The sequence below is a fragment of the Gnatocerus cornutus genome, chromosome 6, assembly GCF_029298725.1.
Source record: "Gnatocerus cornutus isolate USDA-ARS CGAHR chromosome 6, icGnaCorn1.1, whole genome shotgun sequence".
Lineage (NCBI taxonomy): Eukaryota > Metazoa > Arthropoda > Insecta > Coleoptera > Tenebrionidae > Gnatocerus > Gnatocerus cornutus.
Window position 1 is genome coordinate 2115470 of NC_142238.1, and position 17199 is coordinate 2132668.

Here is a 17199-nt window from a genome sequence, read left to right on the forward strand (position 1 = left end):
AGCGAATATTGGAAATTTTTATTTTTAAAATGGACCCAAAATTTCCAACATTCGATATTCGCACTTGTAATTTTGGTAATTTTAATGACAGAGCGATGAAATTCGGGGAAATTGTTACTTTGGAGTTGCTAAATCGCTGTTCAAAATCTCAAAATTTTAGAGCGACTAGAGCAAATTTTGAAAATTTTTATTTTTAAAATGGACCCAAAATTTCCAACATTCGATATTCCCACTTGTAATTTTGGTAATTTTGATAACAGAGCGATGAAATTCGGGGAACTTGTTACTTTGGAGTTGCTAAATCGCTGTTCTAAATCTCAAAATTTTAGAGCGACTAGAGCGAATTTTGGAAATTTTTATTTTTAAAATAGACCCAAAATTTCCCAACATTCAATATTCGCCCTTGTAATTTTGGTAATTTTGATGACAGAGCGATGAAATTTGGGGGATTTATTACTTTTGAGTTCCTAAATTATAGAGCGACTAGAACAATAATTGGAAATTTTCATTTTTAGAATGGACCCAAAATTTCCAACATTCAATATTCGCACTTGTAATTTTGGTAATTTTGACGACAGAGCGATGAAATTTGGGGGACTAGTTACTTTTGGGTTGCTAATACGCTGTTCTAAATCTCAAAACTTTAGAGCGTCTAGAGCAAATTTTGGAAATTTTTATTTTTAAAATGGACCCAAAATTTCCAACATTCGATATTCGCACTTGTAATTTTGGTAATTTTGACGACAGAGCGATGAAATTCGGGGGACTAGTTACTTTTGGGTTGCTAATACGCTGTTCTAAATCTCAAAATTTTAGAGCGACTAGAACAAATTTTGGAAATTTTTATTTTTAAAATGGACCCAAAATTTCCAGCATTCAATATTCGCACTTGTAATTTTGGTAATTTTGACGACAGAGCGATGAAATTCGAGGGACTAGTTACTTTTGGGTTGCTAATACGCTGTTCTAAATCTCAAAATTTTAGAGCGACTAGAACAAATTTTGAAAATTTTTATTTTTAAAATGGACCCAAAATTTCCAACATTCGATATTCCCAATTGTAATTTTGGTAATTTTGATAACAGAGCGATGAAATTCAGGGAACTTGTTATTTTGGAGTTGCTAAATCGCTGTTCTAAATCTCAAAATTAAGAGCGACTAGAGCGAATTTTGGAAATTTTTATTTTTAAAATGGACCCAAAATTTCCAACATTCGATATTCGCACTTGTAATTTTGGTAATTTTGATGACAGAGCGATGAAATTCGCGGAACTTGTTACTTTGGAGTTGCCAAATCGCTGTTCTAAATCTCAAAATTTTAGAGCGACTAGAACGAGTTTTGGAAATTTTAATTTTTAAAATGGGCCCAAAATTTCCATCATTCAATATACGCACTTGTAATTTTGGTAATTTTGACGACAGAGCGATGAAATTCGAGGGACTAGTTACTTTTGGGTTGCTAATACGCTGTTCTAAATCTCAAAATTTTAGAGCGACTAGAACAAATTTTGGAAATTTTTATTTTTAAAATGGACCCAAAATTTCCAACATTCGATATTCGCACTTGTAATTTTGGTAATTTTAACGACAGAGCGATGAAATTCGAGGGAGTAGTTACTTTTGGGTTGCTAATACGCTGTTCTAAATCTCAAAATTTTAGAGCGACTAGAACAAATTTTGGAAATTTTTATTTTTAAAATGGACCCAAAATTTCCAACATTCGATATTCGCACTTGTAATTTTGGTAATTTTGACGACAGAGCGATGAAATTCGAGGGACTAGTTACTTTTGGGTTGCTAATACGCTGTTCTAAATCTCAAAATTTTAGAGCGACTAGAACAAATTTTGGAAATTTTTATTTTTAAAATGGACCCAAAATTTCCAACATTCGATATTCACACTTGTAATTTTGGTAATTTTGATGACATAACATTAGGTAACCGATATAATTAAAATTTCAAAAATTTTTTCTCTTTTCGGAGTTAAAGCTTAGTTAATTATAATAAGTAAAGAGCGGATTATCGTTCTCAAAAATTTGCTCACATACGCGCATATACTATACCGGGTGTTTCGTGAATTGCTGAACATAGGAAAATAACAGGGGAATTTGAATTATATTTTTTTCCTGCTCTCCAGATCCTCTAAATAAAGTTCCATTAAATGTGGGTTGTACTTTTAGAGGATCTTAATTTGAGAGCCAATTTAAAGATTTAATGTTATTGAATCAAAAACGCGATTTTCCAAATTTCCCACTCAAAATTTTGTACTTTTACATCTCACCTATTTTTAGAGCAAACTTGCGTTAATGGCAGTGAATTGCGCGCAGATTCCAAAACCAGCAGAAGCGCTTGTTTTCGCCTTCAAAAAATACCTAAAAAAATTGTTAAATTTTTTGTTATTTAGCCGCTACTCGTAAACTATTTGATTTACTGATCTGAATTTGGCTAGTTGATAGATTTTAAGCTGCTCTTTCGATTGATGTAAACTAAATGGTGTTTAACTTCGTTTTTGCCCCAAAAAATTTTTTGAAAAAAATATCCTAAAAAGACCCTTTGGTCAATGTCTCTTTTATTTGTGAAGCAAATTCAAGTTATTTGAGTTTATTTAACGCAGGATTTTACGGGAAATCCAAAACTGGGCAAATTTTTAATGTACTTTAACAAATAATTGAGTTATGGCCGTTTAAATTTTTGGGTCCAATTTTTGAAAATTTGAAAGAATCGGTGCACAATATCTCGGAAACTACGCCAGATGGAAAGAAACGATTTTCACTATTCTTTTTCTCGCGATTTTTTAGCTAGGAATTCGTTCTTAAATGTTTCTAAAATCGAAAATTTGATTTTTTTGAAAAAAATTCTTTCGCGTCTAAAATATGTCGAATTTTGATTTCTCATAATTTTTTGAGCAAACTTGCGTTAGTTGCAAAAATTGCTACTTTTAAATTTTATTCAGTTTTTCAATTTTAAATCTCATTAATGAACTTGTATTTTTATGTATTTAAAAATACTATATATTTTTTTTAAATTTGTTTTGTTGACTTAATAATTTTGTACTAACACATTTATGACTCATTAAACAACTAACTTTCTGATTTTTTTTAATTATTAGATTTTTTTTCATTTTTTTAATAGAATTCGAATTTGCCAATGTTTTATTGTTACACTTAAATAAAGAACCAATTTATGAAAATATGTAATTCGATTTTATGCTGAAACCTAAATCTCTGAATTCTTCCTCACAACCACAATTTGCTACCACTTCCAGAAACGGCGGTCAGGTTCGATTTTACCTCAACTGGGAACTCATTAATGCACGATTTGTACGTATTACTAGTGCAGCGGCCGCATAAGGCAATTTGTGTCGCTACAAACGTGTAGAAATATGAAAAAGTGGTTAGTATGTACATTAAAAACCAGTGTTTTTAAGTTTTTTATGCTATTTTTCCTAATTTCTCTATTAAATTCAATTTTTTCACATAATACTATGGTATGATGTTATTCACATTTATAGTAGAGTTTTGCAATGTTATAATATTGGTGCGCCATTGGAGAAAACCATGAGTAAAGAAGATTAGACTTAGTCATACTGAAGCTTGCACTTGACGTCGCGTCTTTCTGTGCAAACCTGTACTGGTCGATTGGAAGCTTGTAAGCGGAGCTTACATAGTCCGAACCACATTTTTTCACATAATACTATGGTAACGAAAAAAAAAATGAAGCCATTAACGCATCCGATGCGGAAATAGTCTGTTAACGAACCTAAAGCGAATGCGGAAATAACTCTTGTTACTTCATCATATTAAAAAAAGTTTTGTGACTAACCCGTTTGTTATGGATGATTAACAATCTCGATTATTAATCGCTTTCATTAACCAACTTGTTAGTAAATAACGTTAATAGCCTTGTTTTCATAGCCATGTAAGAATTTATAAAAAATATTTACAGCGAAGTTACATTTTTGAAACGCGCATGGCAAAGTTCCCATTTTCTCAGTGGCGTTCGTGCGAGAAAATTAACCATGATGTTATTCACATTTATAGTACAGTTTTGCAATTTCAAAATATTGGTGCGCCACTGGAGAAAACCATGAGTAAAGAAGATTAGACTTAGTCACTTGACGTCGCGTCTTTCTGTGCAAACCTGTACTGGTCGATTGGAAGCTTGGAAGCGGAGCTTAGATAGTCCGAACCACATTTTTTCACATAATACTATGGTAACGAAAAAAAAAATGAAGTCATTAACGCATCCAATGCGGAAATAGTCTGTTAACGAACCTAAAGCAAATGCGGAAATAACTCTTGTTACTTCACCATATTAAAAAAAGTTTTGTGACTAACCCGTTTGTTATGGATGATTAACAATCTCGATTATTAATCGCTTTCATTAACCAACTTGTTAGTAAATAACGTTAATAGCCTTGTTTTCATAGCCACGTAAGAATTTATGAAAAACATTTACAGCGAAGTTACATTTTTGAAACGCACATGACAAAGTTCCCATTTTCTCAGTGGCGTTCGTGCGAGAAAATTAACCATGATGTTATTCACATTTATAGTAGAGTTTTGCAATTTTAAAATATTGGTGCGCCACTGGAGAAAACCATGAGTAAAGAAGATTAGACTTAGTCACTTGACGTCGCGTCTTTCTGTGCAAACCTGTACTGGTCGATTGGAAGTTTGGAAGCGGAGCTTAGATAGTCCGAACCACATTTTTTTACATAATACTATAGTAACGAAAAAAAAAATGAAGTCATTAACGCATCCAATGCGGAAATAGTCTGTTAACGAACCTAAAGCAAATGCGGAAATATCTCTTGTTACTTCACCATATTAAAAAAAGTTTTGTGACTAACCCGTTTGTTATGGATGATTAACAATCTCGATTATTAATCGCTTTCATTAACCAACTTGTTAGTAAATAACGTTAATAGCCTTGTTTTCATAGCCACGTAAGAATTTATGAAAAACATTTACAGCGAAGTTACATTTTTGAAACGCACATGACAAAGTTCCCATTTTCTCAGTGGCGTTCGTGCGAGAAAATTAACCATGATGTTATTCACATTTATAGTAGAGTTTTGCAATTTTAAAATATTGGTGCGCCACTGGAGAAAACCATGAGTAAAGAAGATTAGACTTAGTCACTTGACGTCGCGTCTTTCTGTGCAAACCTGTACTGGTCGATTGGAAGTTTGGAAGCGGAGCTTAGATAGTCCGAACCACATTTTTTTACATAATACTATAGTAACGAAAAAAAAATGAAGCCATTAACGCATCCGATGCGGAAATAGTCTGTTAACGAACCTAAAGCGAATGCGAAAGTAACTCTTGTTACTTCAGCAAATTAAAAAAAAAATTGTGACTAACCCGTTTGATATAGATGATTAACAATCTCGAATATTAATCGGTTTCATTAACCAACTTGTTAGTAAATAAGGTTAATAGCCTTGTTTTCATAGCCACGTAAGAATTTATAAAAAACATTTACAGCGAAGTTACATTTTTGAAACGCGCATGGCAAAGTTCCCATTTCCTCAGTGGCGCTCGTGCGAGAAAATTAATCATGATGTTATTCACATTTATAGTAGAGTTTTGCAATTTTAAAATATTGGTGCGCCACTGGAGAAAACCATGAGTAAAGAAGATTAGACTTAGTCACTTGACGTCGCGTCTTTCTGTGCAAACCTGTACTGGTCGATTGGAAGCTTGGAAGCGGAGCTTACATAGTCCGAACCACATTTTTTCACATAATACTATGGTAACGAAAAAAAAAATGAAGCCATTAACGCATCCGATGCGGAAATAGTCTGTTAACGAACCTAAAGCGAATGCGGAAATAACTCTTGTTACTTCATCATATTAAAAAAAGTTTTGTGACTAACCCGTTTGTTATGGATGATTAACAATCTCGATTATTAATCGCTTTCATTAACCAACTTGTTAGTAAATAACGTTAATAGCCTTGTTTTCATAGCCACGTAAGAATTTATAAAAAATATTTACCACGAAGTTACATTTTTGAAACGCGCATGGCAAAGTTCCCATTTTCTCAGTGGCGCTCGTGCGAGAAAATTAACCATGATGTTATTCACATTTATAGTAGAGTTTTGCAATTTTAAAATATTGGTGCGCCACTGGAGAAAACCATGAGTAAAGAAGATTAGACTTAGTCACTTGACGTCGCGTCTTTCTGTGCAGACCTGTACTGGTCGATTGAAGCAGAGCTTGACAGGTCCTTTTCTACGTGCCATCCAAGTTAACATAACTTTTATTACTAAACGATAACATGATTTGTGAGAATTATAAAAACTTAGCAGTATTGCCACATGTGGCGTTATTTCCCCATTTCAACCGTCAAAGAAAAGTGGATTTCCAAACCAGAAGAGCAAACATCTGCAAAAACAATTTCTTAGGTACTTTAATCGGAATGTACGCAAATGAGGCGTGAAATGACGCAAACTGCGTTAGTCGAATATTTACGCGATTGAAGCAAAGAGGTGTTCCCTCTGGCGGTGTTGAACGAAATGACAATCTTTCGGCCCGCTGGTTCGTGAAACTAGACGAACTGCTGCCTACAGCTGACTGCTTTCTAATCGAGCAAGATTTAATTTGCGCGCCTCCCCCCGGAACTCGTCAAGGGCCTTGTGTGTTCATCAACCGGAGTCGGAGTTGAACACGGTTTACACATGTACGGACCTTCTCATTAGCAACCGGAATGTGTTTGTTTCGCTATTAGTTGCGCCCTTACCTTGTCAATATTAAGCGAATCTCTGGCGGTTGATGAGTGTTTACAAGAGGTAAAAGCATTATAGAGATAATTGATAGAATGCCAGTGAGCTTGTTTCCTTGTTTAACTTTTTTTTTTGTTTTTTTTTTTTCGTGTATTTTTGAAAATTTGAGATATAATTTAAAATTTGTTTTCAATTTTTTTCGATTCGCATACTTGAAGACGTTTCTCAAAAAGGACAGCGACAAACTAAACTTGAATTTCAAACGAAAAGGTCGAAAGGACCTAAAGCGTTTTTTCTCGCTCGAAACGCACGAGAAGTCCCTATCAAAAAATGTAAAATTAATTGGAGAAAAGCGGCAAATTCTAAAATAACGCGAACTGATGAACTACTGCTAGTTAATTTCCTTTGCGTCGTGTTCTTACGCTCTTTGCTCTCACAGCATTATTGTAATTTCCTGGCCATTAAGTCAAACGGAACAGAGCTAAACGCAAATTCCATGCCCTTGCTGCAAGGTATTTGTTAGCGTCGTCTATTTTACTTGTGAAATTTTCAAATATTCACGACTTAAAGGCGTATTTTGATATCGGAGATTCAATTAAAAATGTCGTGTTTTTTGTAAACTGCATGAAGAATGTCTCGCTATAATTTCCTTATACAACGTTTTCAGCACCAACTTGCTGCCTTTTTTCAACGCTCGATATAAGGGGATGAAGCAATTTTAATCCCTCTAAATTACGAGTGTGCCAAGCGGATGAACTCATGTATAAATGAAAGGATTTTAAATCTCTGGTGGCTCGTTAGTGGTCATTATTTTTACATTGACCCTTATAAGAATAATAACAGACTGAAACATGTGGACTAATTACAATTACATTTAAACTTTCCCGTTCTTTTGTTGTAAAACATTATTCCAAAAACTTTAAATTACAAAAATTATCAATGGACCAACTGCATTTTTCAAAATATCTCGAAAGAGGTGCTATTTTCGACAAAAATTTACTACACAAAGTTGCCTAAAACATCGTTTCTGACACTTTTTACTTGAAACTTTTTTTTCTATATTCTTAATTGTTAAAGATAATGAAAGGGTTATCTCAAAAGAAAATCTTTTTTTTTAAGTTAAATTCTACGTATATTTCTCTCAAACATTTCGCTTTAAATAACAGAATTTTAAAAATTTTATGTTTTCATCTTTATTTTGAGTAGATTGGAGCTTGGTCTGAGGCATTTTTCGGGAAAATCTCGTCCGCGGTGAGAATTTTGAAAAAAATGCAAGAGACTAAAATTGTTTAGAATTGAACTTGCGACAACTTTCAGGTAAAACTTTTTTTTAAAGCCTCAGATTTCAAAAATTATCAAAGTGCTATCAGCGTTTTCATAAAAATTTCGAAAAGTAAGCGTTTTTTAAGAAAATCTCAATACACTAAAGTTGCCTAAAACATCATTTCTCACACTTTATACTTAAAACTTTTTCTTCTCTCGTCTCAAATTTCCGAGATACCTGTAGTGTTATCTCAAAAATTGCGTTTTTTACCAAAAAAAAACACGTATTTGTTCATTTTAAAATAAAACATTTGCTCTTGTAGAAAAAAATACTAGAGACTAAAATTGATTTGCATTTGCATTTTTTCTAAAAGCCTCAAATTACAAAAACAATTGAAATCTCGGAAGGGGTCCGTTTTTTCGAGAAAAACTTAAGATACAAAAGTTGCCTAGAACATCATTTCTCACACTTTTCACTTAAAACTTTTTCCTCTCCCGTCCCAAATTTCCGAGATCCCTATAATGTTATCTCAAAAATTGCGTTTTTTTATCGAAAAAGAACACACGTACATGTTTATTTTTAAATAAAACATTTGTTCTCGTAGAAAAAAATACTAGAGACTAAAATTGATTTGCATTTGCATTTTTTCTAAAAACCTGAAATTACAAAAACAATTGAAATCTCGGAAGGGGTATGTTTTTCGAGGAAAACTTAAGATACGAAAGTTACCTAAAACATAATTTTTCACACTTTTTACTTAAAATTTTGTTGTCTATATTCTCAAACTTCAAAGATAATGGAAGGGTTATCTCGAAAAGAGTGTTGGAAGTTTGATTCTACGTAAATTTTTCGAAATTTTAGTTTTAAATAACAGAATTTTAAAAATTTGTTGTTTTTATCATCATTTTCAGTTGACTGAGATAGGAACCTACCTAGTCTGACACATTTTTCTAGAAAATCTCGTACGGGGTGAGATTTTTGAAGAAAATACAAGAGACAAAATTTGTTTAGAATTACATTCAGAACAACTTTTCTGTAAAACATTTTTCCAAAAACTTTGAATTACAAAAATTATCAATGGACCAACTGCGTTTTCCAAAAAATCTCGAAAGAGGTGCTTTTTTCGACAAAAATTTATCATACAAAGTTGTCCACAACATTATTTCTCACACTTTTTACTTCAAACTTTTTTCTCTCTTGTCTTAAATCTCCGAGATCCCCGTAGGGTTATCTTTAAAAATTGCGTTTTTTTTGGAGGTAAAAAATTTTTGGGTTGATGCCAACTTTGTTGTTCTGACTGATCTTGAACTGGAGTCTACATAGATTGCTGGGAGATTGATTTACTTCAGATATTAAATAAAAAGTTTGTATTTATAAGTGCCTACCAAAATAAAATGCTAATTTATAGAGATATTTTTTTTGTTTATTTAAAACGGAGCCATTTTAAGCCATTGATGCTCATTTTACGCAGACTTTTATGCAGAATCCAAAACTGGGCGATAAATTCGCGAACGTCAATAAATAAGCGAATTAGAAGCGTTTAAAGTTGCGGATAGTAAGATTTTTAGTTCCGAAGCTCGATATCTACAAAACTAAGACGGAGCGAAAGATGGGGTCTTCGCCATTGTTTTTCTCGTGCCTTTTTAGTAAATTAAAATCTACGTATATTTCTCTCAAAAATTTGGCTTTAAATAACAGAATTTAAAAAATGTTATGTTTTCATCATCATTTTGTGTCAATTCGAGCTTGGTTTTTTGGAAAATCTCGTCCGCGATGAAAATTTTGAAAAAAATGCAAGAGACCAAAATTGTTTAGAATTGAAGTTGCGACAACTTTCAGGTAAAACTTTTTTTGAAAGCCTCAGATTTCAAAAATCATCAAAGTGCTATCTGCGTTTTCATAAAAATCTCGAAAAGTTAGCGTTTTTCAAGAAAACCTCAATACACTAAAGTTGCCTAAAACATCATTTCTCACCCTTTTTACTTGAAACTTTTTTCTATATTCTCAATTGTTAACGATAATGAAAGGGTTATTACGAAAGAAAATTGTTTTTTTTTTAAGTTAAATTCTACGTATATTTTTGTCAAAAACTTGGTTTTAAATAACAATTTTAAAAATTTTATGTTTTCATCATCATTTTGAGCCGATTCGAGCTTGGTCTGAGGCATTTTTCTAAAAAATCTCGTCCGCGGTGAGATTTTTGAAAAAAAAATTTAAAAGACTAAAATTGTTTAGAGTTGAAGTGGCGACAACTTTCAGGTAAAACTTTTTTTTAAAGCCTTAGATTTAAAAAATTATCAAAGTGTTATCTGCGTTTTCATAAAAATCTCGAAAAGTAAGCGATTTTCAAGAAAACTTTATTACACTAAACTTGCCTAAAACATAATTTCTCACACTTTTTACTTCAAACATTTTCCTCTCCCGTCTCAAATTTCCGAGATCCCTGTAGTGTTATCTCAAAAATTTCGTGTTTTTTTTTACCAAAAAAAACAACTGAACACATGTACATGTTTATTTTTAAATAAAACATTTGTTCTCGTAGAAAAAAATACTAGAGACTAAAATTGATTTACATTTGCATTTTTTCTAAAAACCTCAAATTACAAAAACAATTGAAATCTCGGATGGAGTGCGTTTTTCGAGAAAACCTTAAGATACAAAAGTTGCCCTAAACATCATTTCTCACACTTTTTACTTAAAACTTTTTTCTCTCCCGTCTCAAATTTCCGAGATCCCTGTAGTGCTATATCAAAAATTGCATTTTTTGACTAAAATACAAGAGACGAGAGACTTCTGTCATTTAGCCTTAATCTCCGTGTTGTGTCGATTATTGAAATTGTCGGAAAATTTTTGTTATGAGTGCTTTTTTCGAGGAAAATGCAAGAGACAAAAATTTGCAGCTTTAAATTACAAAAATACCTGCGAAGTTACCTTTTATTTATGCCGGAAATTTCATTTTAAAAAAGTAGTCATTTTACGTGGAACATCAAACCCCACAATAAAGCCGCGCTTTAACATCCTTTTAAGTGCAGAATTCACAGTCGGAGTTTATTCGCAACTGAACTTAACATGCATGCATTTTTCATAAAATTCTCATTTCTCGTATTTATGAGGTACAAGTTTTTTCATATCCTAACCAAGAAATTTGTTGCAGGTCACGGTATTCTACCCTTAGAAATCCCCCTGGAAACTTCAGGAAGCTACGTGCTGCAGACGTTGGTAAACTGTACCGGAAACGACCACTGCGAACTACAAAGCTCTTCCCAAATGAGACTTGTCGGACCCGTCAGAGATGTCATTATTCGTCCCGCCAAACACGCCTACAGACCTGGGGAAACTGGTGAGATCTAAATTGTAATTCAAGCTAAAAAGAACACAAAATCGTGCATTAATGGGTCATTAATGAACGATTTTCCGTAACGTGATAAGTATGCGAGTTGGGAAAAAAACCGAACGTGTTTGCTGTGGAAGATGCATTTTCCCTCACTCCCGCGTTCGCCGAGAACAATAAAACTGTATTACCTTCAGAGCTTTATTTATTGTGTCTTCTCTGGAACGTTCATTACAAATCCCTTTAATCGCCATTTAAAAGTTCAGCTTGTATTTTATAAACTTTGCCGATCCAACGCTGTGGAATTGTTTAAAGTTCTTTTTGAAAGATTATAAGAGCTGCGAACTTCGTCTTTGTATCTCTTCAGGGAATCGCTAACCTTTCGATACCGCGTTAAGGGATTAAACAACTTTAGATTGAAGTAACAGATAAAATACAAAATATATTTTTATAGCGGTAATTCCAAAACTGGCCTTTACCCCCAGCAGTCAATTCAAGATTAATTGTCCGCAACAGATTCCTAAAAAGTTTTTTATCTTTACAGTGTTCTTCTGGGTCTTAGCGCTGGATCATGATTTGCAGATTGCGTCGGGTTCAATTGGAAGCGTTAGCGTGAAGGATCCAGCTGGGACTAAAGTCGCTTTGTGGGATCAAGTGGCTTTGGATGAAGGTAATATTTGAGTAAATACGGTCAATTCTGACGTGTTTTCCGAGGAAATCTCGGAAGAAATGCGTTTTTCCAGGAAAGTACAAAGAGAAAAGCTGGCTAGAATTGAGTTTAGAACAACTTTTGTTTGATACTTTCTTCGAAAAAATTCCAAAATTTGGAGATGTGCGATGGGCTATTTCAAAAGAGATTTTTCGGAAAAAATGTTTGGGCTAAATTTTCGAAGAAAACACAAGAGATAAAATTGTTTAGAAATTTGCGACACCTTTTTGATAATTTTTTTTTTTAAATCTCAGATTTCAAAAATTATGACAGTACTATCTGCGTTTTTTGAAAAGTCTCGAAAAAGATGCGTGTTTCAAGAAAACTTCAAGATACAAAAGTTGCCTAGACCATCGTTTCTCACACTTTTTACTTGAAAGTTTTTCCTCTCCCGTCTCAAATTTTCGAGATCCTTATAGTGTTCTCTCAAAAATAACGTTTTCTTTTTTAAAAATTGAACACACGTACATGTTTATTTTTAAATAAAACATTTGTTTTCGTAGAAAAAAATACTAGAGATTGAAATTGATTTGCATTTGCATTTTTTCTAAAAACCTAAAATTGCAAACTCAGTTGAAATCTCGGAAAGGATGAGTTTTTCGAGACAAATTTAAGACACAAAAGTTACTTAAAACATTATTTCTCACACTTTTTACTTAAAACTTTTTCCTCTCCCGTCTCAAATTTTCGAGATCCTTATAGTGTTATCTCAAAAATTGCGTTTTGTTTTTTAAAACAACTGAACAAACGTTCATGTCTATTTTCAAATAAAACATTTGTTCTTGTAGGAAAAATACTAGAGATTAAAATTGATTTGCATTTGAATTTTTTCTAAAAACCTCAAATTACAAAAACAATTGAAATCTCGGAAAGGTTGCGTTTTTCGAGAAAAACTTGAGATAAAAAGTTACCTAAAACATCATTTCTCACACTTTTTACTTGAAACTTTTTTCTCTCCCGTCTCAAATTTTCGAGATCCTTATAGTGTTATCTCAAAAATTGCGGTTTTTTTTTAAAACAACTGAACACACGTACATGTTTATTTTTCAATAAAACATTTGTTTTTGTAGAAAATAATACAAAAGACTAAAATTAATTTGCATTTGCATTTTTTCTAAAAACCTCAAATTACAAAAACAATTGAAATCCCGGAAAGGGTGCGTTTTTCGAGAAAAATTTAAGATACAAAAGTTACCTAAAACATCATTTCTCACACTTTTTACTTGAAACTTTTTCCTCTCCCGTCTCAAATTTTCGAGATCCCTGTAGTGTTATCTCAAAAATTGCGGTTTTTTTTATCAAAAAAGACAACTGGACACACGTGCATGTTTATTTTTAAACAAAACATTTGTTCTCGTTAAAAACAATACAAAAGAGTAAAATTGATTTTTATTTGCATTTTTTCTAAAAACCTCAAATTGCCAAAACAATTGAAATCTCGGAAGGGGTGCGTTTTTCGAGAAAAACTTAAGGTACAAAAGTTACCTAAAACATCATTACCCACACTTTTTACTTAAAACTATGTTAGCTATATTCACAAACTTCAAAGAAGATGCAAGGGATATTTCGAAAAGAGTGTTGGAAGTTTAATTGTACGTAAATTTTTGTTGAAATTTTAGTTTTAAATAACAGAATTTCAAAAATATTATGTTTTCGTCATTGTCATCATTTTGAGTTGATTGGAACCTACCTAGTCTAACACATTTTTCTAGAAAATTTCGTACGAGGTGAGTTTTTAGAAGAAAATACAAGACACGAAAATTGTTTAGAATTACATTCAGAACAACTTTTTTGTAAAAAAAATTTCCAAAAACTACAAATTACAAAAATTATCAATGGGCTAACTGCGTTTTCCAAAAAAATCTCGAAAGAGGTGCTTTTTTCGACAAAAATTTACCATACAAAGTTGCCTAAAACATCGTTTCTCACACTTTTTACTCGAAACTTTTTTTTCTATATTTTTAATCGTTAAAGATAATGCAAGGGTTATCTCGAAAAAAAATCGTTTTTTTTTAAATTAAATTTTACGTATATATTTTTTTTAAATTTGGCTTTAAATAACAGAATTTCAAAAATTTTCTGTTTTCATCATCATTTTGTGTCGATTGGAGCTTGGTCTGAGCCATTTTTGTGGAAAATCTCCTCAGCGCTGAGAATTTTGAAAAAAAATGCAAGAGACTAAAATTGTTTAGAATTGAAGTTGCGACAACTTTCAGGCAAAACTTTTTTTAAAGCCTCAGATTGTAAAAATTATCAAAGTGCTATCTGCGTTTTCATAAAAATCACGAAAAGTAATCGTTTTTCAAGAAAACCTCGAAACACTAAAGTTGCCTAAAACATAATTTCTCACACTTTTTACTTGAAACTTTTTTTTCTATATTCTCAATCGTTAAAGATAATGAAAGGGTTATCTCGAAAGAAAATCGTTCTTTTTTTAAGTTAAACTCTACGAATATTTCTTTCAAAAATTCGGTTTTGAATAACAAAATTTCAAAATGTTTATGCTTTAATCATCATTTTGAGTCGATTGCAACTTGGTCTGAGCCATTTTTCGGGAAAATCTCGTTTGTGGTAAGAATTTTGAAAAAAATGCAAGAGACCAAATTGTTTAGAATTGAGTTTGCGACAACTGTCAGGTAAAACTTTTTTTTAAAGCCTCAGATTTAAAAAATTATCAAAGTGCTATCTGCGTTTGCATAAAAAACTCGAAAAGTAAGCGTTTTTCAAGAAAACCTCAAAACACTAAAGTTGCCTAAAACATCATTTCTCACACTTTTTACTTCAAACTTTTTCCTCTCCTGTCTCAAATCTCCGAGATCCTCGTGGGGTTATCTCAAAAATTGCGTTTTTTTATCAAAAAAAAAGAAACTGAACACCGTACATGTCGATTTTGAAATAAAACATTGGTTCTCCTTGTATTCTCCACATCTACATGTCAAATATTTGCAGGCGTCAAAGCATTTTCCTTGCGTTTGTCGGAATACGCAACCTCTGGAAGATGGTTACTACACGTCGAAGTAGAATCTGGCGAATTTTCAGCACCTATTGAAATAGCTCCGGGTGTGGGAAATGGACTTCCTGATGTAGCAGCAGCCGAAGAGCATTACGTCGAATTGCGTTTCGGTAGGGAAATGAGGCGCAGCTATAAGCCAGGCTTACCGTTTGCTGGAAAGGTGAGAGGAAAATATCGCTTTTATTATCTCAAAATAAAGTACGTTTATCTGTCAAAATTCTGTGTTTTCAAGCGAACAGTTAAAATACTTCTGAAATGATGCCAACATCATACAGATAAATGGAGAAATATGCTAGTAATTTATAACGACGTCATATCAGCTATTGTAAGAGTAGTTGAATAAGTTACGTTTATTTGCTCGGAGTTCAGTAATTTAGTTTGTTACCATTTCAACACAACTCGTTCTCTATAGTTTTAGAATTCCGGGAGTTTATTAACGCTACTGAAAGCTTGGAATGAGAGGAAAATGTAAATGTCAATCTCTTAATATTAAACGAATGGGTCTTGACAATCAATTAGCTACGTGGATCTAATTCATCAACTGATATTAAAAATTTTTTGCACATATTACTTAGCACTCCAATTTGGTTTTCAGGTAGAAGCAATGAGTACAGAGAAGTCAGTACGTGTTCGCGTCAAAGTTTACGATAACACAACTTCAATCTACAGTCAGGATATTGAAATTTCCAACGGGGAAGGCACTTTTGTTGTTCCTGCTATCCTGGCTGACAGCGATATTATTGCATTGCAGGTAAGCAATATCCACCGAAATCATTTCAACTGGAAATCGTTCTAAATAAAATAACAAAATACCTGCAGCTCGTGTGACAAACATCTACTCGTTACATAAACTTCCACTTTACGCACTGCTCACATAAAATCCTATTTTCTCCCTAATAATACAAAAAAAATCAATAAATCCTTTATTTTCTTCATTGACTTGTTTTAGGCTGAGCTTGTATCCGTCGACAGTAAAGAAATTGAAAGCCATTACGTGCTAGCAAGAGAACCAATCCATAAATGGAACTCATCTTCAGATTGTTAAAATGTTTTTTTTTGAAAGGACAACTGAACACCGTACATGTCTATATTCAAATAAAACATTTGGTTTAAGAAAAAAATACTAGAAACTAAAATTAATTTACCTTTGCATTTTTTCTAAAAACTTCAAATTAAAAAAACAATTGAAATCTCGGAAAGGGTGCGTTTTTCGAGAAAAACCTAAGATACAAAAGTTACCTAAAACATCATTTCTCACACTTTTTACTTAAAACTTTTTCCTCTCCCGTCTCAAATTTCCGAGATCCCTATAGTGTTATCTCAAAAATTGCGTTTTTTTTTAAAAGAACTGAACACACGTACATGTCTATTTTCAAATAAAGTACTTGTTCTCGCAGAAAAAAATACTAGAGACTAAAATTGATTTGAATTTGCATTTTTTCTAAAACCCTCATATTGCAAAACAATTGAAATCTTGGAAAGGGTGCGTTTTTCAAGACAAATTTAAGATACATAAGTTACTTAAAATATCATTTTTCACACTTTTTACTTGAAATTTTTTCCTCTCCCGTCTCAAATTTTCGAGATCTCTATAGTGTTATCTCTAAAATTGCGTATTTTTTTTAAATAAACACACCTACATGTCTATTTTCAAATAAAACATTTGGTTTCATAGAAAAATATTCTAGACCAAATTTGATTTGCATTTGCATTTTTTCTAAAAACCTTAAATTACAAAAACAATTGAAATCACGGAAAGGGTGCGTTTTTCGAGAAAAATTTAAGATACAAAAGTTACTTAGAACATCATTTTTCACACTTTTTACTAGAAACTTTTTCCTCTCCCGTCTTAAATTTTCGAGATCCCTATAGTGTTATCTCAAAAATTGCGTTTTTTTTTTAAAGACAACTGAACACACGTACATGTTTATTTTCAAATAAAACATTTGTTCTTGTAGAAAAAAAACTAGAGACTAAATTTGATTAGCATTTGCATTTTTTCTAAAAACCTTAAATTACAAAAACAATTGAAATCTCAGAAAGGGTGCGTTTTTCGAGATAAAATTAAGATACAAAAGTTACTTAAAATATTATTTCTCACACTTTTTACTTGAAACTTTTTCCTCTCCCGTCTCAAATTTTCGAGATCCCT

At 32.3% G+C, this 17199-nt stretch overlaps 1 protein-coding gene across 1 annotated transcript in view; it reads left to right on the forward strand.

Annotated features, from left to right (window-relative positions):
• Positions 1-17199, forward strand: part of LOC148172209 (C3 and PZP-like alpha-2-macroglobulin domain-containing protein 8) — a 213599-nt gene that overhangs the window by 153717 nt on the left and 42683 nt on the right. Inside the window, exons 4-7 of the mRNA XM_088038839.1 lie at positions 11149-11334; positions 11870-11995; positions 14984-15207; positions 15643-15798. Of these exons, the coding sequence (XP_087894965.1) occupies positions 11149-11334; positions 11870-11995; positions 14984-15207; positions 15643-15798 (692 nt within the window). The remainder of the gene's footprint in view (positions 1-11148; positions 11335-11869; positions 11996-14983; positions 15208-15642; positions 15799-17199) is intronic.